This window comes from Dichomitus squalens, assembly GCF_000275845.1.
Source record: "Dichomitus squalens LYAD-421 SS1 unplaced genomic scaffold DICSQscaffold_6, whole genome shotgun sequence".
Lineage (NCBI taxonomy): Eukaryota > Fungi > Basidiomycota > Agaricomycetes > Polyporales > Polyporaceae > Dichomitus > Dichomitus squalens.
This window is the reverse complement of record NW_006766888.1, coordinates 457,434-483,443: the sequence shown is the minus strand read 5'-3', so window position 1 is coordinate 483,443 and position 26,010 is coordinate 457,434. Positions and strand designations below refer to the sequence as shown.

Genomic DNA, 26,010 nt, shown 5'->3' with positions numbered 1-26,010 from the left:
GCTCGATTTACATTATCACTGGTGCTCGCTCCAAACGGAAGGTTCTGTAGGCAGGCGAACGACGCTGGTCTTGCTAGTGCATGGAGGTAGTCAGGGGGGTGAGGGAATAGCGAGTGCGGGAGGAAGCTGCACGCTCACAATATTATTTGTCCGGTAGAAGAGTCGAAAAATGCTTCAGTCCGAATAGTTTCTACCGCTGACGGAGTTGAAGTATTTGATACTTCCAACCTCTGTTGTCTCCAGCTCACATTATCTGACACCTTCCGCTCACTCTCCCCTCGAAAAATGCTCCTTCAATTCTATACAATTTCTACCTAGGCATACACAAATAGTCGGGCCATCCATAGCTGCTGGTCCCAATCAACGTGATTAGTGCGACCCCACAAGCGCTCGGTCGCCTAGATCACGCGTTGACCTTTGACCAACCGTCATGACCAGTCAAGCTAGTCAAAATCGGTCATGGCTTTGGTCATGACCGCGGTCAAAACAACGCTGCGGCAGAGCACCACCCGCGAAGCTCAGAGCCACAGCTCACCACCCGAATTCACTACCGCTCTCCAACCAACAAGGTGAGTACTGCAATAGATCATATGATACATTCTCTCGAGACTCGCAATTTGCCCAGCCCCAGGTGGCAAACCCTCCCGAGTCTCCCGCCACCATCCCTTTGCGCTCTTGAGCGTCCAAACAAAGCCCCTGCTTTTTTTCTCGCTCTTTCTCATCGACGGTACCTAATCGAAGCAAAATCCACCATCAACGAGGTACTATCGCCATAACAAATCAGCCATTCATATCTAGTTACGCAAGTCACGACGCTCCCTACCGATTGCCCAGTGATGAACGACGCATCGTCAGAAACTAGGAACGACACCAGGTTCGCGACGTCCGCCGGCTGTCCGTTCCTTCCCAGGACGTTCGCACTGTTGAACTATCAGGGGTACGTATAATTAGCTCACAGGCCTAAACACACGGGCATCCGAGCGAAGCCCTCACCGATGCCGTCCACGAGCCTTTCGGCTGCCCGCTCTGCGCAGTGTGGTACTCGTCCAGGTACGCCACTGCGCAGTGCAACGAAGCGCATCAGCATCAGCATCCCAGCGCGTGTCCCAAGATTGCTGGAACTTACTGAGGGGCGTCTCGATCACCCCGGGAGCGTACGCGTTCACCGTGATGCCATACTTGCCATAGTCCATCGCCGCAGATTGGGTCATGCCCCGGATGGCGAATTTCGTCGCAGAATACACGGAGTTCATCGCCATTCCTACGACGTGTGGACGTGAGCATGCGAGGAGCCATCAGTCGATGCGAAGCAGAGCGTTGCGTACCCTTTTTGCTTGCGATCGAGGCGGCGCCGAGGATGCGACCGCCCTTGCCCTGCTTGATGAGCTGGATCGCGGCGTACTTGTAGCAGAAGAACGTCCCTTTGACGTTCACGTTGAGGAGCCTGTCCAGTTCTTCTGTGGAGACTACGGAGTGATTCATCAGGCCTACGGACACCCGCAGACTCACAAGCAGAACTAAACGTACTCTCGTGCAAGACGCGGTTGACTGAAATCCCTGCATTCGCGATCATCTAGTCATCAAGTCAGCGCAAGTATGCGAACGAGCGAGCATATCAGTACCCACCGCATACAGGCTACCGAATTCTTGCACGACGGTCTCGACTAGTCGTTTGACATCGTCCTCCGCGGCAACACTTCCAAAGACGTTAACGACCCGGACGCCGTACTCTTTCCGGATGGCCTCCGCGAGCTGGTCGAGTTTCCCTTGGGCGTTGGGAAGGTCAAATAGCCCGAGGTCATAGCCATCCTTCGCGAGCCTGAGCGCGATGCCGCGCCCGATGCCCTCTGCGGCTCCGGTGATGATTACAACGCGTCTTGTGCTCGACGACATGCTTGTAGTGCGCCTGTGGTTTTGGGATAGGACGGGGGCTCTCTCGAGCTACACCCTCACTTATTTAGGTCCCCATACCCACGGAACCCACACCGTGACCGACAAAAGATCATATGACGTCGTCGACGTCGTATGCTTCTATAAGCTTATGGCGATAGCTATGAAATGAGGAATACTCGAGTCGAGTCAGGCCGGTCGGTGATGTTTGCGATTCGCGTAAAGAACACCGATCGGGGTACAGATGACCCTTTGACGAACTTCTTCAGCGGCAAGGATGCTACAGTGCTTTGCAAAAAAGATTGCAGTGCGAAGCGCGCAAATCCGGTTTGCCCCTGTTTGGTCCCCCGTCGGCTACGGCGAGGATTTCTGTTTCGGGAACCGGGCGCTCACAAGGACTCCGTCCGTCAAAGCCGTGCTTGAATCTGTGCCCGCTTTCCTACTGCCAAAATAAACGACGATGTTCTCTGCCTCCGCAATATAACTTTCTGAATATATTCGGTAGGTTTGTAGCTGAAAATTCGACCATGCTGCAAAGAGGCTCCCGGCATTGCGGGCGTTTCTCCGGGTGAGCAAACAGAGGCAAACAGGATTTTGCGCGCTTCGCACTGCAATCTTTTTTGCAAAGCAGCAGAAGGACCTCGAACCCTGTACGTACAGTACAGGGTGCCATGGGCGCCTGACTAGGACTTCGCAATCGACTTTAGCTGCACCTAGAAGACGAACCAGTCGCAAGCACGATATGCATGGCAAAGCAGCAGAGACAAGTCAGGAATGCACGCGCAAGCGCCCGACCGCAGATAATCGTTTGAATTGCGGCGCCAGCAGCAACCACTCACATGTAAGCCATAGAAGATACCGGAAAGAGGAAACACAGACTACCGCCCGCGAGACCAGTTAAGAAGCGTCGCGGACCAAGCGAGATGCTTCACCATGAAGAGATTGACGCCTATTGCAAGAAGTACCCTGTTTGACCATCAAGACGTGAACGTAAAGACACACACTGTATAGCCTGGGAGATGGTCGATGAAAGAGACAGGTTCGTTGAAGCTGATCTCTCCGGAGGCCGGGATCTTCTCGTCTTGACCTGGAGCATTCCTGAGTTGACCGCAGAACGGAGTCAAGGAAATCGACAACAACATTTTCTTCATAAAGTCAAGTTGGACTATAGCTACTGAGAGGCGGAGGCGGAGGCGGAGGCGGGGTCGCAGAGAATCGTAGCAGACACCGCCATGGACGGGGAAGACAAGCCGGCGGCGGGCCCTGTGCGGCGCTACCGGGGAGGGACAGCCACAAACGCGTGCCGCTAGGCCAAATGTGGGCGGCCTGACGCGCTCATAACAAGAGCCGAGCTGTAGCAACTGTCCCCGCAACTCGTCCTCTGCTTTCCTCGTCGTCCTTGCTCTCGTTCGTTCCCTCATAGACCATCCTAGCATACCCTCTACTCACCCCAGCAATCTACCCATAATGCCCTTCACGCCAGACCACGACCTCGACCTCCTCTTCCCCACCGAACACATCCCCGCCGACGTCAGGAAGCAGCTGCCCCCAGAGCTCCACGTACGTCCCCACTCATTCTCTCTCCAGCATGTGCTCACAACGCCCACCCCTCTGCACGCAGATCCGCCCCCTCGCCTCGTCCGACTACGCCCGCGGCCACCTCGCCATCCTCTCCGTCCTCACCGTCGTCACAGACCCCGGCGAGGCCGCCTGGCGCGCCCAGTTCGACGCCCTCCGCGCCGCCCCGCGCACGTACTACCCCATCGTCATCGTCGACCGGACGTCCGACCGCATCGTCGCCGTCGGCACCGTCTTCGTCGAGCGCAAGTTCCTCCGTGGCCTCGGCGCCGTCGGCCACATCGAGGACATCGCCGTCGACAAGGGCCAGCAGGGCAAGAAGCTCGGCCTCCGCGTCATCCAGGCGCTCACCGCCATCAGCGAGAACAGCGGCTGCTACAAGACGATCCTCAACTGCAGCGATAGCAATATACGTAAGTCGCCGTCGCCGTCGTGATCTGCGCCTGTCGCCTCGCCTCGTGCGTGGAAATGGGGGATGGGGCGGTATGTGCTGACTCGCGCTTGCCCGTTTGCAGCTTTCTACGAGAAGTGCGGGTTCCAGAAGAAGGAAAACGAGATGGTGAGTGCCGCTCTGCTTTTCTCGGTATGTGGGAGGGGCGGTCCTGATCGTCGTGCTGCAGGCCAAGTACGCCCCGACAGACCGCGCACATACTCCGCGCTTGTAAATTATTCCACCACGGACTCTCAGACGCTTCCTATCTCCAGGGTTGTCTCCAGGCACCACGGACTGCACATATGTACCCGGTAGTGTATCGTATAATCTCCACCGAAGGAACACGCACATGATCCTAAATACATCCCGTAAGGCCTCTTGCGCGCGGATACCATTTGGACAGTCCCTTCGTCACGGAGATTGTAGGACTTGCATACTCGGCACCCAAATAACCTGCAATGCGTATCAACGGAACCTTCGCAACACCAAGGCTGTGGTCATTGCGTGACTCGATCAGGATGCCACCCGTCTACCTGGCCTCAGTTCGGTGTCTCTGCACTGGATGCTTCGCCCCGTCCCAGGACCCCGAGATCATTTGTTGAAGTGCAAATTGCTCCAGGACGGCACCGTAGGTTGGTTTGACTCCTATTTATCATTGTCCACAGGCGAAGCCCATGTTGGGCACTACAGTACATAGTGTGCTACGCGCACCCCAATGTACATGCAACGTGCCCTCGAACCTGATCACTCAGTACACGAAGGCCCGGCCTCCGCGCTGCGACTCCCGCGTACAAACGTATGGGCGTGCGGATCTCACTTGTATAGTCTGTCCATGTCCATGTACGATCGGAACCGGCTGGGACCTCCGATGTCTCTAGCAGTCGATGGCCCCTCCCCACGATCAGGGTGTCAGACTCCTAGCCGTCAGCCTCGCTGTGAAACCTTCGGCAATTCCCAGAGGACTGCGAATAGACCGATACGGATACTCCAAGTCAGCGAGGTTGGATAGGAGCTATGAATGCAGAGGGGACATACGACGCTGATAGGACCGGCACATCAGACGGCCGACTCGGTTTCTTTCAGTACATGCCCTGTCGAGATGATCTGTGAGAGCTTCGGGTCGCGGGTGGTAAGATCGTGGAGGTCGAAGAAGAAGCGTGAGATGAGGATGGGCGTGAACCTGTGGAAGTCGTGTATGTGAATTCGGACGTATCGCAAATGCAGTTCTTGGGCTTACAAGTCCCCGAGAGAAAAGAGGTTGGTCAAGAAGTCGCCGATGTTCACAAAGTCGCAGATGACCCGCAAGATATTGAATGATGATACAATACTAATCAGCATAGTCTCAGTGTCGTACATTCATGTGTCCCGCACATATTGTATCCACGCGCACCTGACGTGGATAGTGCCGGCTTTCAATATGAAACTTATGAAAGACACCTTGATGTTGAGCTTTCGTGCAACAACGAAAGTGTTCCATGCGCCAGCCAAGTCACTACCAACACGATGCCTTCGGATAAAACTATGCAAAACCTAGCAACCACAGATACTGTCATGGGCAATCTCAACGTCGGCGAGACAATGATCAGATTCAGTGCGGCCTACATCTAAAAGAAACACCATGAGTCGGAATATACACCATGAATCCAACCCACCTACTTGGTATAAGTCCGAAATTGTGATATAAACATTACTTCACCGCACCCTTGGGGGGTAACGACGACAGACCCTAGGGTGTAAAGGTACTGGGAGCAGGTGAGACTCGTGTCATATTTTGTGTTAGGAGTGACCAAGCTCATACCACGCTGGTGACTGCAGGTACCAAAGCAAGCACAACTACGACGGTGGTCTTCGACCGATTACAGCCACTAATGGCATAGACGCGAATCCCGGCGAACGCTGGTCATTCGTCAGACCGTGCACCATGAGTCTCAGGCTGTGACTGGGAGTAACGCACCTGCCCATACGACGTAAAGAGTGACTTCAGATGCTTGTATCATCCTCATCGGAATAGCACAGCTGCAAGGGGCATTCGAACCTTGCAGGAAGCACAGAGCATGGCAGTAACCAACGCCTACCTCTGTGGAAGCATGTTCACGAGTCCGTTAGAGCCCTTTCGATCTGAGCTTCAGGGAGAACTCTTACCAGGGCCGTCTTGAAAGTAGACGAAATTTGAATGCACCCAGTCACGCACAGCAAGATAGTGAGGTAACGGTTTAGAAGAAAAACACATCTCGCCCATGAGACTTGGCGGCTCCAGCCGTTCCAGGCGAAGTTGACTTCGCGGTCAATCGTTATTAGGCATTCATAGATGACGACAACTGACAAGTGGATGTTCAGCACATAAACATAGCTCTCCACGTCGTGTTTACCTATGATAGCAACAGTAGCGTAGTTGGATATCTCTCTGCAAGGTGATGATTATTATCGTCAATAATCTAAGCTCCCGTTGACAGGATGTGCCCTTACATGCTAATGAGATAACTCAGCTCTGCTAACGGCATCTCCTGGTAGCCGGCGTCTACTGTGATGTTTATGGAGGACGAGACTAGTGACGAACGGTGACGAACTACGTGCCAGCCAGGGGAAGGGAAGGATTGAATTGTTGCTGGACGGTAACAAACGTGAGTCTGAGGAATGCGCTATTGCTTGTTCAGTTCTTAAAAGTGAGTGGAGAGATTGACAGTTCCAACGCACTTCATATATCAGGGGGTCGCGAGGGACCTCCAGTTTCGATGACCTGCGCCATAGATGATATCGATGAGCCTCACCCGACATAGCCGCGAGCAACTTCTGGCCGAGGGAAGCGCTATTCGTCACCTAGGTGCGGTGCAGCTACCACTGGCACCCTCGAACCGTGTTGATGATTGCTGTTGCACATAGACGCACCACTGGCAATCCCCTTCGCCGCATTTGTTGTATCCGCGCAGTGCGAACAAAATGATATCAGTTTCATGGAATATCCCCTCTGCAGAGAAGCAGTGTAGAGCGGCGGACTTACCACACAATTAGCCAGTCGCCTCTTCGTGTGCTACACAGTTATTTCCGGGAAAGGAAAGTTCCTCTGTAAGTGCATAGATGTCGGGATGCAGTATCGCTTGTATAGGTTGTATCGCGTATCTGGGTGCTCTCTCGGTTGGGTCTAAAAAGTGCATATAAGATGGAATATTGACCGGAAACTGCATTGATTAGTACAGGCGGGATCACAATGCCGTCAATTTCCATAGGCCACATCGTGCTGCAGCTGTTTCGAAGAGCGTTTGCTTGGCGCTTAGGTGCCCACGAAACGCTTCTAATATATCAGTACTGCGGAGGAGCCGCACAGACGGGGGCGAATGAATAGCAGCATCTCAGAGCGAAATCATCATTGTCGTCAATAGTACAGCTAGTCCATATCCCATTCCCGGTGGTCGCAACATCGACATCGCGCCCGAGGTCGAGTTCTTCCCTCTATTTTCAATGTCCGGTACGCAGGGTGCACCTTAGCGTCCAAAGCACAAGGACGAGACGACGTTTCCAACGCAAACCGCCCATCCCGTGTGAAGGTGACAACAAGCATGATGGGATGGGCGAGGCGAGGAGAGGGAGGAGGGGTAGGGAACGGGAGGGGGGACAACTATATCATGATGATGGGTACTCACGCCAGCCCGTTCAGCTGGTTGACCGCGTCGAGGCCTTGCCCGAGGTTCACGAAGTCGAGGAGGACGAAGTTGGGGGCGCGGCCCGCAGCGAAGCCCTCGCAGCCGCCCGCATTAGCCAAGATCCTGCATCGTCATCGTCGAAGACCAAGTCAGCGATGCCCCATGTCCTCCACCAGAGACAAGGCAGACTGCACGTACGAGCTGACGCTGTTGGTCGTGGGCGCGTCCTTGGGGTCGGAGACGATGATGCCCGTGTCAAGTATGTTCTTGTTCAGCGAGTGGTTGATCATGTACATGTGGTCTTCCGTCGAGAGCGGGCCGTTGATGCGGTCGACGCTGCACGGGAACGTCGCGTCCGTGACCGAGAACGGCGTCTCCCACACCATCTCAAACTCCGGGAGGATGTACGGCACGGAGCGGTCCGTGTCCGCGCCCGCGTCGAGGAAGACGATGACGCGCTTGCCGCTGTCGATAAGGTCGCCGAGCGTCGGCCACTGAAGTGGGCACGTAGGAACTCAATATTTGGGCTTGTGCTATTCGGAGGAGTATACGTACGTCACTCTGCTTGACGGGGATGCTAGGAGGGACGTAGGCCAGGTCGGCGATGCCGGACGCCTGGAATGGTGGGTCCCAGAGGTCGGGGAGAGACGCACCCTCGGGGTTCGTGAACAGGAGGGTGAGGACCTCGTTAGGGTTCGCCGTCAGGAAGTCGTGAACCTTGTTGAGGTAATCCTCGACAGTTCCGCCATCGAACAGCAGCTGTGATATAGTATACGGTGAGCGGACAGGGCAACGACAGGCCAGATTCTAGACTTACGCAGCTCGTGTGACAGAAGTGAAGGACGCCGTCGTTGCTGCAACGGGAAGTTCAACAACAATGCTCCTGGAGCGCTGTAAGAGTACGAACACATGTGCTTGGGCTTGAAGCAGGCGAACGCCAAGGCCGAGCTGGGTAGGGATGTCAACCTGCTGGTCGGCAGCAACTAAATGCCAAAGCCGTGAGCTGACGAGCTTGAGAACAGAATGGCGACGTCCTTCCGTGTCTACACTTGTGCTAAGCAACGCTGGGAGGGACGCTGAATCATTACGTACATCCATCTTGTTTGAGCCGCTCAATTCTTGTGGACGCTGGACGAGGGCCGCTCAATTCTTGAGGACGCAGGACGCAGGACGCGTTAGAGGCCATTGATGGAGGTGATGGGCTAAGCGAGACTAGCCGACAAGCTCGCCTTCGGAACCCCTCGAGCGACGATAACACTCCTCCCCCCTCACAAAGTGCCTCAAGGGTAGTGTCAATCGACGCGGAAAGCTTTCGTCTTCAACATACTCGCGGTTCATATTTTTATGTGAGGTTTGGGACACGACAGACCTCTTGGAAAACAACGGGCACGAGAAATGAGGTTGGTACCTTGCCGTATGCGGCAGGTTCGGCTAGCGCATCACATCCATCAAACGAGCTCTGAGTGCGTCCTGCGTCCTGCGTCCTCAAGAATTGAGCGGCCCTACGCGTTCAGAGGTGATGGGCTAAGCGAGACCAGCCGACATGCTCGCCTTCGATCGAAAACCCACGAGCGAGGCTGACGCTCCTCTCCCCTCACAAAGTGCCTTGAGGGTAGTGTCAATCGACGTGGAAGCTTTCGTATTCAACACATTCGCGATTCAGATATTTCTGTGAGCCTTTGGAAAACAACGGGCACGCCGCACGAGGAATGAGGTCGGTACCTTGCCGTATGCGGAAGATTCGGCGATACCATCAGTCGCCATCAATGGCCTCTCAACGCGTCCAGGACCATCAGATTGCCTCTCGTCACCCGCCAACAGGTCCTCCGCCTGCGTCGATCTGCTGAGAAGCTGTGCATGCGCATCACAGCTCGACAAGTGAGACTCCTTGGCTTGTGCTGCTGTGCTGCAGACCAGGACGGTCATCAGGTGTCATGGCATCGAAAGCGTCAGCCCACATGCGTCGTTCCCTCAAATAGCCACCTTCGATGCTTCTCTTCCTGTCCCCAGCTGCCGGCTCAGCCATTATTAGACCCGTTCTTGTATTTACGCCCCCTTTCCTTACGCCCGTTCCCTCCGCCGTACGTTCACAACCCACGACATGCGAGCAGCGTCATTCCTCCTGAGCGTAGCGGCCGCTATCGCTTCGGTCAAGGGTGCCATAATCCCACAGAGAAGGTGCGTACCATGTTACGGTTCTCATGTCCACTTACCCGGAGCGCCGTCCCGGGCTCCATCAACGCCTCGTGTACCTGCACCTTGCGCGGTTGCTGACCTTCCTGCGGCAGAGCGGACGTTTGCAACGGTCATGCAGAACTTTGCAATCGAAGCTATGGCAACGTGACGTTCCTTGGAGGTGAGTAGCAACGTGCATTGCATTGGACTTGTCTTCGAGCAAAGCTGATATCACCATTCAGCACACGATTCGTTTGCGTTCAGCGACGATCCCCTGGCTCGTGAGTTGTTGCGAAGATGAACGTTGCAGCATGCACAGCCCCAGTCTGACATTCGTCTGACAGCGACTTTACCGCCGCGGGACTGCGGACAGAGCCCGCACATATGGGGAGGTCAGAGTGGACGATTCTGGCCGATTCTGACAACGATTCCAGGTCCGTTTCGAGTCCTGAAGCGCTTTCGGATTTACTCGGGAAGCGGGCGCTTCGAGCGATTCAAGGCAGAATCGTCGCTTTTGCCTTCGGAATCGCTGCTTTCGAATCCGATTCTGCTTCAGCTCGCGATTCTGCTCAACGCACCCATAACAGCATATGATACGTGGGTTCACCCTCAATAAGTCCATATACAGTACCTAAGCACCCAATAGGGGTGGTCAGAGTGCACGATTACGGGGCGATTCTGGGACGATTCTGGAGGACGATTCTGGAGGTGATTTTGTTCTCAGAATCGCGATTTTGGCAGAATCGCGCAGAATCGCAGAAGCTCCTCCGGAGGAGCTTCTGCCCTCCAGAATCGCGATTCTGCTGTCCGCGCTTCTGCCTCCCCCAAAATCCTCCCCAGAATCGCGACCATAATCGTTCCCAGAATCTTCCTTCGGTATGGGGTGGTCAGAGTAGGCCGCGATTTTGATACGATTCAGATATCAAGAATCGCCTCAGAATCGCTTGGAGAATCGCTTCAGAATCGCGCACTCTGACCTCCCCTAATATATGCAAGAAACTGTTTTCGCGGTCGGCCTGATCGCGCATCACATCTGTTGTAGCAAAGCCTCAAACTCGAACTGTTTTGCTCATACTATCCATCCAGCGAAACCTGTCTCCTCTACACGAGCCATGAAGAAACAGCAGAGCCGGAGTAAGCCCACGGTCGCGACGACCCACATCAACGGGCAAAATGGGTTCTGAGAAGGAATACTACATAATCAAACCGCCCGAAACTCGCTGCGCCCATCGAATGCCTCAACACCTGCGGAATTGCAGTCAGGATCGCGTGCGGAGTCGCTGTGCATGAAGGGGGTAGGTCAAGCCTGCCTCCGATTTTGGGACGCTTCCCCAGGCCGCTTCTGTCGAGAATCGAACTAGAATCAAGGCAGAATCGCAGGCAAAATCGCCCACTCTGACCTCCCCTATTGGGAGAGCACTCTGGTCTATGTGCTGGCAACATCGAGAGGCTTGAAGTGACTGAGCTGGGCAAATGTGATCAGCTCCGCTCAACTACACGAGACATCAAGCCGTCATCAACGATACGACACCGAAGAGACTCAAGCTGGACGCGAAGTGTATCTCTTGGCGAAGATAGTCGATGTCCGACCATGCGTCCATAACGGCATTGCCTGCCAATCACGATACTGTACACACAGTTACAGAGTAGGAAATCATAACGAGGCGTAAGATCGTGAACTAATACACTAGAAGAGAGCCGCATAGCATAATTGAAGTTAGATATGTGCGCATAAGTCACCGATGCCTGCGGAGTGTTCTCGAACAAAACCAGAAATCACTGAAGATACCCCGCAGACGCACTGGGAGGTATGCCAGCCAAACCTCAGCCTGCCGCGCACATCTATATGTCGCACGTCAGGCCGCTATAGGCTCACGAGCTCGACGCCCCTCAGTACTCCTCGTCCTCCTCCTTCACTGCGCCAGCGAAACCAGCCCACCGACGCCCTCCAAGCCCGACGTCCGCCGCCCAGTCTTCGTCCACGCTCGGCCTCGGCTTGAAGCTCTCCCTCCTCGCGCGCGACGCCTTCTTTGCGACGGCCGCCGCACTCGGCGCAGGGGCGCCATATCTCCCAGTGCCCGACGCATACATCGATGAGGAGGAAGTTGATGATGACATGTAGGACGCTGCGCGATGTCCCGGTTGGTACATCCCGTATGAATGGCTGGATCCGAGTTGCTGGGCGGACGGCACGCGCCCGTGCCCGAGCGCATGGTGCGCCGTGCCCGGCTTCGGTACGGGCATGGCGATAGAAACAGGACGGGGGAGAGACGAGCCTGCTGCTGTTGTTGGAGTCTTGCCTGGGAGGGGTATCTTGGTCGGGGATGCAGCGCGGTTGACACTGGGCCCGCGGCTGCTCCCCAACGGGGCGCGGTTGGTGTGCGTAGCTGTGGCTTCGCCAAGACGCGGCCGCTTATTCGGCGCGGAATGCGAACTTCCCAGTGTGGACGCAGGGCGGATCGCTGGGGTGACCACTCCGGACTTTCCGTGACCCGAAGTCGGGGGCGCAAGGTGATTCGAGCCATTAGCGGGGGTCGTGGCGCGTGGAGGGACGGAGCCTGCGCGACCTTTGGTGCGCTTGTTCGCATTCTCCTTGTCTGACACGCTCACCGTGTCCATCAGGAACTGAAGCATGCTCATCCCGTGGACGAGGAATGCACGGCCTGTCTCCGCTTCCCATGCTGGCAGCGACATTAGGAGATCCTGCTCCAACTAGAATAGCCATCAGCGTTATAGCGAACACAGAGCGTTCGAGAAGTTGCTTACCCGAGGTTTCTCTTTGGTGACTCGTTTGCGCATCTTCTCCTCGCGAAGGAGTCGCCCCGGATCCCGAGGTCCTCTACCAAGTAACCGGCTTTGATCGCTGGCGGACGCTGCAAGCTCCTTCTCGTCGTCGCAGATGTCGAAGTACTTCTTGATGCTGTGGAGCAAAGGACCCTTCATCCGGCGTTCCTCCTTTAGCCGCTTGATCTCTTCCTCGTGAATGGATAGAAGCTCCTCCGTATGCTCATCTATCGGGGTGATGCTTAGCGTCTGATCACAACTACAGATTAGCACTACACCAAACCCACCGTCGAAGAAAGGTGCGAAGTCGGCCCGCTCTTCTTCGCCGACCATAAGCTCATCCCACAACTTCGTGATCTCAGTGCGCGCATTCTCGATGAACGTGCCCATGCGTTCGCGCTTCAGCTCCAGCATACGCTCGAGTTCTTCCTCGTACGCTTTGATAGTCACGTCGGTGCTCCCACGCTGGGCCTCTACGAACGCGTCCATTTCCGCGTCGGTAACGCCTAGCCTACGCCACAGCGCCTCGAGCTGGTCGTACATCGCTTGTATGTGCGCCTCGCGCCGCTTCTTCGTCTCCTCGAGGTCCGCGCGGGTGGCCTCGGCCCATGCCATTAGCGCCGGGGTCGGCTCGACGCCCTCCAGGCCGACGGCAACATTGGAGTCTGGGAGATCCTCGTCAGAAAGCTCTTCCATCCGGGCAACGAACTTCGCGAAGACGCGCTGGTGGTCGACCTGAGTGGTCTGTGGCGTATCGTCAGACAAGAACAAGAGTGGGGTTAGGGGCTTGAGACGCGACGCGGGCGTTGGCGTTGACATAGGGATGGACATAGAGGTGGAGAGGAATGGGTCTGGGCCTGTTGTTCGACTGCCGCATGATGAACCGGGGCGAGGGAGAGGAGGGAGGCCAAGGGTAGACGAGGAGGCGGTAGGAAGGTCGTCTAAGGAAGGAGGTGTGATACCCAGTTCTGTGTACAACCAGTCTATCTGGACGAAATGCGCTGAGAGCTGAGTGAGACGCTTGGCCTAGCAAGGAGTTAGGCATCGGCCAGGCAATCATTCAAAGACCACGCTCACAACTTCACCCTTCCCGCGAACCAACTCCTTCTCTAACTTGGAGAAGCGCTCTGGCGTGACGTCTCGATGCGATGTTGAGTCGTATTCATTTTCGCCAATGGCAGGGGCAGGTTCAAGGATGTCAGCCGCATAAAAATCTTGGCCAAGGGTGTTGGCTAGCGCGGATATCCTGCTTGTGAGGTTCAGGAGCTGCTCCAACTTCGTATGATATTGCTATAAGACACGTGTTAGCACTCTGCAAAGGAATGGATGGGGAGCCGGAGAAGAAAGTGATCGCTGCCCCCTTAACCACCGGGAAGCGGCAGGGTGATATGCAACTTAAAGTGCAGACTCGGTGCTGGTGTATAGCAGGGGCTAAAATGGCGCTCCATAGAAGTAAGTACTGACCTGTCGCAGTTTCTCGTGGTAATCTGAAACAAGCTCGAAGCGGCGGGGGAGAACCTGTTCCTTCCTGATCTCCCCCACACTCGGTCCTGACGACTTGAGGTGACCGCCCAGAGCCTTTCCATATCGTATGCACTGATCCTCCACTGCACCACACTTCTCCATCCACTCGTCGACCTGCTTTCGTCGTAGCTCAATCTGGCCTTCGATGCATTGGGTGAGCTGTTGTTGCAGCGCGGATAGTTCGTCGTGGAGAGCAGTCGGAGGCAAGCCTAGCTGAGCATGGAGCGTAGGCAGGAGCTGTGTTTGTGACTGCAAATGTGTATGCAGAGAGTTTAAGAGAGACGTTATCGTCGTAGACATGGTGGCATCCGCCGTCGTCGTGGAGGTGGTCGAAGCCGAGGTCTGTGTTCAACTTTGCGCGCCAAACGCGAACCGCGTTTCTATCATGTGACGGCGTTGCGCTCTTCTCGGCGGATGTCGCGCCTCTCGGGGTACATTAGACGCCTATCTCTTGTCGCCGTACTACCGCGACGCGCCTGCCGCTTGCCTTCTCCTCGATTACACCTCGCTGAATACTAGCATACATGTCACGGAATTCATGGCGAGTACCACAGCAATTTTTCTCGGTGATCAGTGTTCCTCCCTGAACCGTTATCGCAGTCTCTACAGTCCAAGACCAGATGATACCATTACCACAACTTGCGGAAACGGGCAGAACTCAAGCTTTCGTGCCACACATGTCTCAGCGTGGTTGTGTACAAGTTATTCTTACTACGCTATCTTGGTCGCCCGATAGTACACGGACCATCATCTCGGCTCCTTTACCGATGCTTCCACACCTGCATTTAGCATGGTGTGTCGTGCGCCCCTCTCGTGTGCCTAGTCCCGTCTCGGATTCTCACGATATTTGAATCAGAAAGACAGGATTGAAGATCGAAGTGAGTGGTACATGTACATTCTAGCTTACTCCTTGTGGCTGATCTCGGTGGCAGCGCTCCGAACTGTACCTCGCCCTCGGCTACACAACGCTCTCGTATCTATTCTGTGTCTGCACGGCGAGCGGACTAGACAGATGCCCCAGGTTAGGGGTCAGAACTGTCGTTAAAGCTCTCGGAACCCACATCCAGAACTAGTCGCCTTCTCCGTCTCCGCGGGATGTGTCAGAACGTCCGTAATTCCGCTACACCAAAGAAAACGTATCAGGCTATCTCGTTCTCGTGTGGTATTGCGTCTTGTCACGCCTCATTTGTGTACTTCTTCCTTATTCTGGGAGTGACGGCAGATGCCCCACCGAGTCGGGCCTTGCATGATCATGCAATGGGCGGCCAAGAGACTACCCCTCCGAGCTGCACCAGACGCAAGAGTCTGTCAATCACACATGTGCTGTGCGTTCGTCACGAGAACACTTCCGCCACAATCAGCATGTCCTCGTTCTACACTCTAGCTTGGTGTGCTGGAAATGCCTACAGGTTCGGCCATGGCGATTCGGCATACAGTGAGTATCTTGATTAACCAACATCGCATAACGACGGCTGACCTATGCCCTGTTCCACTGTTCCGTCAATAGTCTGTCCTGACATGCGACAAGCATTGTGCCTCACGTTTCAGATCATCTGGCCGGTGCGTGTGTACAACACACAACGAGTGTAACACAGCTGTCTCTACTGCGCTCACATGGCTAGCGTCAATCGCGAGGCGCGTAGTCCCGGATGCTGAGTGTCCGAGGCTGACGTTGCAGTGCCGTCGACACCGTCGAAAAGATATATGTGCTAGGACTTTCTCATGAGTCGCTCTCCCTTGCCATACACCCGCTCAGGCTGCTGTAGCTGGTTGTAAGACGTGTCTTCGAATCCTTTCGCCCGAACGTACGAAACACCAGCGTTTCGGATCCACCTAAACCGTATCACTAGCTTCAAGAGTACACTGATCCCATAATGACCCAGCGTCCATATACGCATCCTAGTATGGCCCACCGTCCGGTAAGTGACATTGTGTTTCTCGCCCGCCCACTTGTTCATCCTTTTGCAGCCTTCGACGGCGCTCGGCATGACCGAAGGAGAAGTAATAGACACCAGAGTACGCCTCGCAACGCCGACGGCTGAAAGCACGCTGTCAGATCACCTCGCGACGCCTACCTACGAGATCACAGTGCCGGACCGCCCTACGACCCCTACGGACGAAGGCACTGTACCAGAGAATCCAGATGCTCCAGATTTTGACCCAGTGTCCATCCAGTCGAGCACGCACATCGATTCAAGGGAAGGGAGACTAGAACGTACCGTCGCTGTGGAGCGTCCGGAGAAGCGGCAGTCTATGCCGGTCGGCCAGACCACCTCGGCCGAACAACAAGTCAAGCCAATGTCGAACAAGGAAATTCAACTGGTATTTCTTGCGTACGTCCCCGAACTCTAGTCTTATCTCGAAAGCCCTCTCATCCCCGGCAAGCCTCTCCGTTGCGGCGTTCTTGGGTTCGCTGGACCAAACCATCATCTCAACTGCTATGCCTACGATTGCGTCTCAATTCGATGCCTTGCCCCAGGAGAGCTGTACGTACAGACTCCATGCGGAGTAGGCTGCTGCTGACTCGTCTCAGGGATCTCATTGGCATATCTCCTGACGTCCACCGTCTTCCAACCTATCTTCGGTCGCGGGACTGACTTGTATGGCTCGAGGCTCATGCTCCTCATCTCTATCGCGGTCTTCGACATCGGATCCCTCCTTTGCGCAGTAGCGACCAATTTCATCTTTCTCTGTTGCGGGAGAGCCATTGCCGGTGCGTTTGCCACGAGGCTCAAAATCAGGTCATGCCGCTTCCTAAACAAGTTTACGCAGGTATTGGAGCAGCAGGATTGCTTGTACGTTGTCTTGCTCTGTATACTACGCGGTAGCTGACAGGTAAGGCAGGTCGTTTGCATGATTATCATCAGTCAAATGGTGCCCCTGCGCGATCGAGGCAAATTCGTCGGTGCTATGTATGCACGTACCGCTATCGCAACTGTGCTAGGGCCGGTGAGTACCCTCGGCACCTTCTTTGACTGGTGAAGGTAAGTTTGACAATTGTGATGACGGCAGGTTCTCGGGGGAATCCTCACTCGCATAAACTGGAGATGGTGTTTCTGGATTAACCTGATTCTTTCGGGTCCAGCTATCCTTGTTCTTCTGATGTTCGTGAAGAATATCCCGAACAGGAAACGCCCAGGGGCCTCTTTCAGGGACGTCGATTTCGGCGGCATCATTCTCGTTGCACTATGCATCGTCGCCTTGTGTCTGGCTTTGTCTTGGGGCGGTACAACATTTGACTGGCACAGTCCCGTCATCATCTCCTTGCTCGTGGTAGGCACGGTTCTCCTTCCGATATTCATTCTATACGAACTGCACTTCCCACGGTTCCCGGTCATTCCCCTTGAAATGTTCAGAATCCGCAACGTGGCTGCGTCGACTGGCAACTACTTCTTCTCTTCGGTGTATGTGCCGTCATCGATCTTGAGATGCTGTCCTATTGACGCGAGATTCTTTGTCAGATCAATGTACGGCCTTTCTGCGTATATCCCATCGTATTATCAGCTCGTGCGCGGCGACAACCAGCTTGTCTCCGGACTCGAAATATTGCCATAGTGAGCGACGTGATACGGTCTATCGCCGAGACGTACCGGGCTCATCGTCTCCAAAGTGTCGGAACTATCGTCATATTCTCGACTTTGGTTGGATATCTCATGTCCTGGACAGGCCGGACCCGTCCGTGGATGTGGGCAGGACCCATCAACACTCTCGCGAACGGCCTCATGATCATGTTGAACGGCACACAGCCACGTGCTGTCGAATACGTCTTCCTGGCACTGAGTGGTGCAGGTGTGGGTCTCATCGCACAGACCAACACCGTGTCCGCGCAGAGCAAGGTCGCGTGGGAGCTACTCGCGAGCGTGACGACGATGACAATGTGGAGCAAATCGCTAGGAGGAATTGTCGGCATCGCGATGCAGGGTTCCATCATCAATAACGTCTTCCAGAAGACGATGGCATCCAACTCTGGGGCAGCACCGGTCAGTTACTCGCGTTCTTTTGACAGAGTGCTCGGGAGCTTACTACACTCGGCTTGCAGTATATGGACCAGTTGAAGGCGCTGAGTGGGCTCCATTCGCTGCCTCCAGCTATCGCAGCCGACGCATCGCGGGCATACGGCAAGGCGTTCGGCACTATGATGATCGCGACGACGCCCTTTGTTGCCGTTGGACTTTTGTTCTCCCTCACCGCGGAGCCAGCCGATCTGGGACGTAAGTCGGGCAAGAAGAAACGTCAGGAGGACTTGGAGGCCCCAAAGACAGCGCATGGCGAAGCCTAGAAGGATGTCAGCGGCCTCCTTGCCTTAGCGGAGAGGGCCGCTGACATGAATGTGAAGGTCTGAGATAGCTACTCACATGTACTGTAAAGGATTCGATCTGATCCAACCGTTATCGCAAGCAGACCACGTAATTTACCAGGACAGCATGTTCGCATACCGTTCCTGTCCATGTGAACCTGTGGCCCTAGGCTGTATGCAAATCCGTGTGAAAGGTATCGGTTCCGCGCACAGCAGCTTCGTTGCTTTTCTGGTGCATTTGGGCGGTTCAGGTAGACAGATCGGATGGAGCCTCAGACAAAAAGACGGTGAATACGGGCCTACAGGGTAGGGCGTAATTTCGATCGACCAGCACCCTCTCGTTGAAGAGCACATATATCGCGACCAATGAACATGAGCAAAAAAACCATTGGAATGCTTGTCGCCTAGCTTGATCACAACGGTACATTACGATGCACTACGCCGCTAGCCGAGGACAGCGTTGCATGAAGTGGATGAAGAATTGCTGGATCTTCGTCGGTGACGCTGCGGTTCTCCGATCGCTTCTATGCAACAGATGCGCCCTCTTCTTGCGATGCACGGACGGTAGTATGTGTCTCGCCGTAGTGGGTGTGTTGCTCTAACCACGTGAAGTAGCTCAGTACACAAGGTCGGATGTCCGCGGCTTCTAGAGCGTCGGTGAAGCGGTACCTGCGGAGAGAAGGGCGGTGTTTGTCTTCACATACAGCTTAGGTATTTGAGCAGTTTGAAGCAACGCTAAATCTCTCATATCTGCAGTAGTAATTGTAATGAGTAACCTGCCAACCTCAAAGACACAAGAGACTGCCAGTGGGGCGCTTTCGGCCCGCCCCTAATCTTCCACGCCCTCCGGGCGCACTTGGCAACCACCACGGTGTTTACTAGGGTACAATGTCCTTGTATAGTATACAATCAGGCACTCACATCCTGAAATGACTCGTGGTCGGAACTACCCGGAGGGCCCTGCCCTATGATGTCAATTCGGTTGTGTGCACTGAAGGTAGCTAGTATGATGCTCTCCGCCTTCGTCTACATGACAAGCGCTTAGCGCGTACACATGGCAATCTAAGGAAGTCTACGAATGCCCGTGCTGGTCAAGTACTGCAGTATGCTTACTGCTGAAATGCTAGGAATATTGGAATGTCGCTCATGAGGCGTCTCATGTAACTCCGCTGGCGTTACTGCCTGATCGGCGCTCGGAATCTCACTCGGAATCTTGCAGAAGTGCCGCCACGATGTCGGCATCTTTCAACATCGACCACCTCATGTCACGGAACGGCCACGGGCGGCGTCTTATACGTATCTGCCGGGGAAACTCTGAGGACGGTCTGATACGTCTCATGTTCTCGGGGAGTAAAACTCAGTGAGTCAAAACATCTATGGTGGTCTGACTGTACCGCAACGCTGAACATCATCATAGAATACCGTGCTACATCCCATGCCGCCCGACCCACCGGGATTGGGACGTCGAGATGGGATGGCATCAGCGGAGCCAGCACAGCTCGATATACGACGTTTCTGGGACTCTATCGTGCACGGCTTACTAGTCGTTTTGAACGTCCAGCGTCGGACCGACAATACGAATCATCCATGTCGTCATGATCTGAGATGGTCCAACGGCCAGTCGACCAGTTAAGGAGGTGTCGGACTGTCCAAAAATTCGTCAGCCATCGTTCGCCTCCGGGAGTCACAGCGTCTACGGGGCTCAGAAGCACTTATAACCGTCCGCCTCAAGAGACGAGAGGCCACCCCTCTCATCAGGACAGCCTCGGAACACCGTAACCATTCAACATGGCCACCCAGTTCGCTCCTCTTACGCCCGCCAAACTTAGGGATGAGCTGTTGACACATCCCCTCATGCTCTCCATTGGAAGCCTTGGCTTGTCGACGTTCATGTCGCGCTCAATCTTTGGCGTAATAGATTGGAGACCGGTACGTGTTTTTCGAAGAGACCAGCCGTTGAAGTTCGCCGTGAGCCCTTATCCGTCCATTGACGACGGCCCACAGGTGCTCATTTGCGTCGCTTCTGACATCCTCGCCATAGGCATGGACCACTACTTCGACCAAGCCCCTATGTTGTCCTATGCGTTTAAGACCAGCAACAGCGAGATGATGGCGATCTTTCGACAATCCAAGATGCTCCTCTACTCCAATGCCGCTCTGCTACTCTTAGCGCTTTCCCTCTCTCCACCTTTGACATGGGCCATGGTCACTGTCTTCTTCGGTCCCGCTTTTGTATGGGATTTCAAGCTGTTTGTCTTTGGCGGCACCCAGAAGAAAACTGTAGAGAAAAAAGCTCCGAAGAACGCCTTCACCATCAAGCGGATACCTGGCATGAAGGCTATCCTCATCGGCGTGATTAGAGGGTATGTCTGTTCGCACCGCATCAGGTCGCACCACTCACCGTAGGGCAACGTGCCATAGGTGCGGTACATTTGCCATCGTCAACTCAATACTTGCGCGCTCCTTTTCCGCCGCCCCGGCGGGCCCGAGCATCTGGAACCCCACTCAGATCATCGTATGGTCTACAATCAACCGTGCTTGCCATGCCGTAAGTCGTTGTCGAGGCAAATCTTCTACTACTCCGACCTGATGGAGGGCGCCCTTTGTAGGTGATGGCAGACGTCCGCGACTTCGACGAGGATTGGGAGAAGCAAGTACCTACTATTCCCGTGCTTTTGAAGAGCGTCCTTCGCACGAAGTTCTTGCTCACTGCAATCCATCTGTTCACCACTCTTCTTTACTCGTACAACCCCTACATCGTCTTCGCTTCCCTCTACGCAACGGTGCTGGTTTGGGCCCTCGACGAGAAGAGTCCGCGGGGGTTATACCGACTCAGCTTCCACTCCCAGACTCTGACCGCCGCCTTGTACGGCGCCGTAGAGATGATCAAATGGTACACTTCTTATCAGGCGATGTAGAGTATTACTCAACGGCGAAATACCATACGTAGTCACTTGAAGCGATTAAGGCCTGATATTTGGCAAGGCACGCTACTCACTGTAGAAGTGTCGTCGCATGTGTATTTCGTGCTATTTACTCAACGAGAGCAATTCAATTGCGTAAGGAGTTCGTTGTACAATCGTCCTCAATCTAAATGACTGACTCATCGCAGCGTTGGAAATGATGTGCGCATACGTATCTTGATCGTGACATGCGTGAACGATGCATATGTCGAAGCTGCCAAGTACTTCAATGCAACGAGCGCTCTTTCTCCCTAATACCTTATTATAGGTGTGTAACCGCCGCCAGTTGCTCGGATCTTTACGCATAATATGTTTGTATCTCTAACTTACACCCGATACCACGGCGCAAAACATGCTGTGCAAGGCGCTACGCCCAATCATGGCAACCACAGCAAGCTGCGTTGAGGACGCAAGACAGGCTGGACGATGCCCTTTAACTCAACATATGTGAGAGCGTCACGCCAGGCCCGAGTGGGCAATACAGTATCTCAATTGAAAACACAGGATTGGAGAATGAACTCCCAGGATGGCATAGCTACAGCTACCGTGAGTAGTAGCTATGCTGGTCTAGATGAGGATAAATACTACCTCGTAGTCTGGAGTGTTTTAGCCGTGAATTTATTGCTTGAAGTCCTATCAGCGTACATCCATGGTAGACATCTGTGGTAGGAAGTGGAGACGCATGGTGGTGAATACGGATGTATCCTCCAGACACGACCACTGGAGAGTGACAACTGACGCATATGCCCAGACAACGGAACGAGAGTCCTTGACAGACAACTTCACACAGCTAGTGTCATGTATGCTGAAGTATATACTGGTGAGCTTGTTAGAACAGATGCTGGTGTTGTAAAGATTCCCGACAACCCTTAAAGCTGTCATGCGCACAAACTTCAATCAGGTTACGAGTTTGCGGTCAAGCGTCTGTATTTTTTGACTCCCTTGGAAGCCTGAAGTTCATAAACGAACCGTAGGCCCTGCAAGAGAGTGTAAGAGCCCCCACGACTTAAAACCACCCGATAACATGGAGGTAGACGCCCGCACATGAGAGCCACGTGGGTTTGCTTGGTGTCATTTGTGCTGTGGCACAGCCAAACCGGAATCGGGACGCTACACAACGCCATCGACACACTCCCCGCCGCCCCAAATTCAAGGTGAGTACGTGTTTTTGTGGTTTTGAGGGTCGGAGAACAGTACGACTGCACTGAGGGAAGATCCTGGAGCATGTCAATGTGGATATTATGTCGATTTCGTTGTCTCCGAAGGGTGGATGGCACGATGAAATAGTGGATGGCGGATGGCCCAACGGATCGCGCTAGTTGAGACCTCTTGCTGACTTCGCTCCTTTCTCGATCTCCTTCGGCACAGATGGTGCGTTTAGTTCTTCCTCGCTTGCCGCGATCATTATTGACGTTGGTCTGCTGAGCGTAGAAGGTCGAAATCGACTCGTTCTCCGGCTATCGTATCTACCCCAGTAAGGGTCGTCTGTTCGTGCGGGGAGACAACAAGGTCCGCACAATCTGAATCACTTTTCCCATCCTCATACCTTATGCTGCTCTCCAGATCTTCCGTTTCGCCACCTCCAAGAATGAGTCGCTCTTCCTTCAGCGCAAGAACCCCCGTAAGATCGCTTGGACTCAGGTGTACCGTCGCATGCACAAGAAGGGTATTACGGAGGAGGTTGCCAAGAAGCGTTCCCGGCGTACCGTGAAGCACCAGCGTGGCATCGTCGGTGCAGACCTCGCTGCCATTGCGGCGCGGAGGAACCAGACTGCCGCTATCCGTGCGCAACAGCGGACTGCTGCCATCCAGAAGGCTAAGGCGGAGAAGAAGGCTAAGGAGGAGAAGAAGGAGAAGACCAAGGTACGTCGTTACATTCATTCTACTCAACCCCGGCTGACCGTCCGCTGTGTTACAGCCCGCCCACAAGCCCGTATCAACCGCTCCCCGCGTATCGAAGCAGCAGATGAAGGGTGGCAAGGGTGGCCGCTAAGATTGTATCTGCGTTGGTTCCTTGTTCTCTATGACACATGCTTTCGACTTGTCGCCGTGCACGAAAATGTATGGGTCTAGCATGCCTTTACCACGATGTTATGTTATTGCATCCCGGTATCCTCGTCCTTGTACCACCCACGCACTGCTTGAACTCGTATCGAGACCGTGCACCTGGATCGGAGGAATGTATTTTTTTCACATCCAGCAGTTCTCTTCAAGCACAACCGCAAGGCATCCAGTGGTCCGTCAACAAGATAAATGATGGGAGGATGACGGTATCGACCCACCGTGTTCCGGTAAGCTCACTCAACAGTATAAATAATACAGACCGCGGGATAGCCTCGGACCACCTCCATAGCTTCTGTTGCTTCCTGCCACAGTGCTGCCGGATATCGAAGTGATTTTTGCGATCTTCTGGATTGCGTTGCCGGAAGATGACACCACGACTGGCGTGCTCTGGAGAGCCGGGTACGGCATCTTCACCAGACATGTGATGACGAGGTAGCTGATCGTAGAAGACTGCAGATTGTCTGCAACGAACGTACGTCGTTCCGTCGGCGCGGATGAGCTTCGGATAGACCACTGGCGCGGTACCGTGACCTGAGCACGGCGTTTATTTGCTATTCAGCCGTACTGATCTTCCGCTATGCGCAGCCCTACCACGAGGATTGACGAGATAGGAATTTTGTCTGCGCCATGCGCGGCCAAGCGTGCAAGTATATAAAGCAGGGTCCCGTCGGGGGCCCCTTTCCTCCCAGGCGCACCCGATACGCTCGTGTTCGCCACCATGGTCAACTTCACCATCCTTGCAGGGGGTTACACCTCTTTTGTCGTGTCCTACTTGTTCAACTCGGACACGAACTCGCTGTCGGTGCTCAACCAGTCTCCTACCGGGGCAAACCCATCCTGGATCGCGCTTCACCCCACGAACAAAAGCATTCTCTAGTACGAGCTATCTCCGTGCTTGTCATAACTTCGTATCCCAATCATGATTCTAACACGCGACTCATGCAGCGCGGTCAATGAAAATCCGCAAGGAGCCCTTCAGACCTTCACGATAGGCGAAAACGGCGCCCTCACTGGCCCCATCGACACGGTCAGCTCGCAGGGAGACAGCCCCGCGTTCACTACCCCGCTCTCGACTGGGCAGGTCGCGATCATGAATGTGTGTTGCATCGAGGCTTGGTTGCTTTCTTCGAGAGTGGCTGAATATCCGGCGGCCTAGTACAACTCCGGCAACGGACTTATCGTGCCGACTGAGACTACCGATCCTCTGGAGTTTGTGTCCTCCTACTCGCTCATCCAGTTCGATGCCCCCGTGTCCCACCCTCACATGGCGCTCGAGCATGGAGAAGAGGTTTTTGTCCCCGATCTTGTGAGGATCTTGTCGACGTGTGACCGGGGCCACGCAATACTGATATGCATGCAGGGCGCAGACAAGGTTTGGCGCCTAGTGGAAGACGGGGCCCCCGGAGTGTTCAAGGTGCAGGGTCAAATAGACCAGCCAACTGGAAGTGGACCACGCCACATTGCGACTCGAGGTACGCTCCGAGAGCAAATTGACTGAACGACAATCATTGACCTCATTCGTCTTACAGGGACGACGCTTTACACCCTCCACGAGCTCGCTAGCACCTTGACGCAGCAACACATTCCTCCTGCTCCGAATGGCACCACCGGGCCTCTCATTGCGAACTTCAACATCACTCCCCCGGGCCTTCCTGAGGGTGCCGCCATGGCCGCGGCGGAGATTCTCCTCACCGAGGCTTCCCCGAGCTTCCCCGAGCCGTTCATCTACGTGTCGAACCGCAACACGGGCATGCAGGACCCGCGCGGTGACGCCATCACGATCTTCCGCGTCGAACCCAAGCTCGAGCTGCTCGGATACGTCTTCACGGGCCTCGACCAGATCCGCGGGATGCAGCTCGGAGGTCCCGAGAAGGAGTTCCTCATCGCAAGCGGTGTCGCGGGGGACGCGGGCACGATCATGCTGAAGAGGACGGAGGGCGGGAGGAACCTGACGCTTCTGACGAGAAACACCGACATCCCGACGAGGACGAGCTTCGTGTGGCTGAATTAAGCCGGCGTGGCGCTTTGTGAATGTGATGCGCCCCGTACAATCCGCCTATCCTGTTGTAGTAGCGTGCTGTGGGTCAGTGCGCGACCTAGCGTTTGTTGCGCGACCTAGCGTTTGTTGCGCGACCTAGCGTTTGTTGCGCGACTTTTGAGGGTTAGCGTGATGTCTAGCGGAGGTCTTCTATGCACGCTATACTCGGGCAGGACGGAAAACGATGGTATTGGGCGCGCGCTACGGAAGCTGCGTGGGACCACCGAGTCCGTGTCGCCACCGCTCTCTCGCGCGACCGGTGGGCCGAGCTCAAGCCAGGAAGGAGAGTGAAGCGGAGAGCCGGAGGCTCGGGAGGCTGAGCGTGAGGATCGGCCCAAAGGGAAGTGATTGCACCCAAACGGGGGCCGGCACCGGGGCCCGGGCCCAAGGAGGAGTGATGGCGAGCGGATTCATCGAGGGAGGGCGGGCCGGCCCGAGGAGAAGGGATGGAGTGAGCATGATGCGGCCGGGCGGGGGGCCGGGTTGGGGAGGAAGCAGTGAGCGGATCACCGCGTAAGAGGCCCCGGAGGGCAGGCGGAACGACGAGAGGGCGCAGCGAGCTGCCCGGAGGAGTGGCGAGTGGCGAGGGCACGGATGCCCGGAGGGGTGCGAGCGGATCGCCGAAG

The 26,010-nt window shown here is 54.9% G+C and overlaps 7 protein-coding genes across 7 annotated transcripts; 4 read left to right on the top strand and 3 right to left on the bottom strand.

The window, feature by feature from the left end:
• Positions 1–646: 646 nt before the first annotated feature.
• Positions 647–1,898, bottom strand: DICSQDRAFT_82000 (acetoin reductase family protein). The gene is made up of 7 exons (XM_007363347.1): positions 1,627–1,898; positions 1,528–1,573; positions 1,326–1,466; positions 1,127–1,261; positions 994–1,058; positions 824–928; positions 647–764 (listed from the first exon to the last, which is right to left on the bottom strand). The coding sequence occupies exons 1-7, from the start codon at positions 1,891–1,893 to the stop codon at positions 732–734; spliced, it is 792 nt and encodes a 263-aa protein (XP_007363409.1). The 5' UTR covers positions 1,894–1,898; the 3' UTR covers positions 647–731.
• Positions 1,899–3,356: 1,458 nt separating this feature from the next.
• On the top strand, positions 3,357–3,984 carry DICSQDRAFT_134294 (uncharacterized protein; the record flags this gene model as incomplete). Its single annotated transcript, XM_007363346.1, has 2 exons — positions 3,357–3,450; positions 3,512–3,984. Coding segments are annotated over 2 exons (487 nt in total), but the record flags the coding sequence as incomplete, so codon positions are not given.
• A 973-nt stretch (positions 3,985–4,957) lies between these two features.
• DICSQDRAFT_167742 (PLC-like phosphodiesterase) lies at positions 4,958–8,725 on the bottom strand (the record flags this gene model as incomplete). The annotated part of the gene is made up of 8 exons (XM_007363345.1): positions 4,958–5,081; positions 5,139–5,228; positions 7,540–7,662; positions 7,738–8,033; positions 8,095–8,298; positions 8,357–8,393; positions 8,447–8,522; positions 8,632–8,725. 8 exons carry the CDS (start codon positions 8,723–8,725, stop codon positions 4,958–4,960), a joined length of 1,044 nt encoding a protein of 347 aa, XP_007363407.1.
• A 2,540-nt stretch (positions 8,726–11,265) lies between these two features.
• On the bottom strand, positions 11,266–14,322 carry DICSQDRAFT_178963 (uncharacterized protein; the record flags this gene model as incomplete). The annotated part of the gene is made up of 5 exons (XM_007363344.1): positions 11,266–12,426; positions 12,481–12,725; positions 12,786–13,524; positions 13,576–13,788; positions 13,963–14,322. 5 exons carry the CDS (start codon positions 14,320–14,322, stop codon positions 11,605–11,607), a joined length of 2,379 nt encoding a protein of 792 aa, XP_007363406.1. The 3' UTR covers positions 11,266–11,604.
• Positions 14,323–16,405: 2,083 nt separating this feature from the next.
• Positions 16,406–18,358, top strand: DICSQDRAFT_101627 (MFS general substrate transporter). The gene is made up of 8 exons (XM_007363343.1): positions 16,406–16,508; positions 16,556–16,735; positions 16,795–16,817; positions 16,867–16,971; positions 17,035–17,426; positions 17,484–17,576; positions 17,633–18,002; positions 18,062–18,358. The coding sequence occupies exons 1-8, from the start codon at positions 16,463–16,465 to the stop codon at positions 18,299–18,301; spliced, it is 1,449 nt and encodes a 482-aa protein (XP_007363405.1). The 5' UTR covers positions 16,406–16,462; the 3' UTR covers positions 18,302–18,358.
• Positions 18,359–19,928: 1,570 nt separating this feature from the next.
• Positions 19,929–23,481, top strand: DICSQDRAFT_178961 (uncharacterized protein). The gene is made up of 7 exons (XM_007363342.1): positions 19,929–20,248; positions 20,324–20,682; positions 20,741–20,867; positions 20,929–21,195; positions 22,714–22,791; positions 22,846–23,145; positions 23,201–23,481. Exons 1-7 carry the CDS (start codon positions 20,108–20,110, stop codon positions 23,273–23,275), a joined length of 1,347 nt encoding a protein of 448 aa, XP_007363404.1. The 5' UTR covers positions 19,929–20,107; the 3' UTR covers positions 23,276–23,481.
• A 583-nt stretch (positions 23,482–24,064) lies between these two features.
• DICSQDRAFT_55258 (putative isomerase YbhE) lies at positions 24,065–25,357 on the top strand (the record flags this gene model as incomplete). The annotated part of the gene is made up of 5 exons (XM_007363341.1): positions 24,065–24,222; positions 24,292–24,442; positions 24,503–24,652; positions 24,707–24,818; positions 24,876–25,357. The coding sequence occupies 5 exons, from the start codon at positions 24,065–24,067 to the stop codon at positions 25,355–25,357; spliced, it is 1,053 nt and encodes a 350-aa protein (XP_007363403.1).
• Between the last annotated feature and the right edge of the window lie 653 nt (positions 25,358–26,010).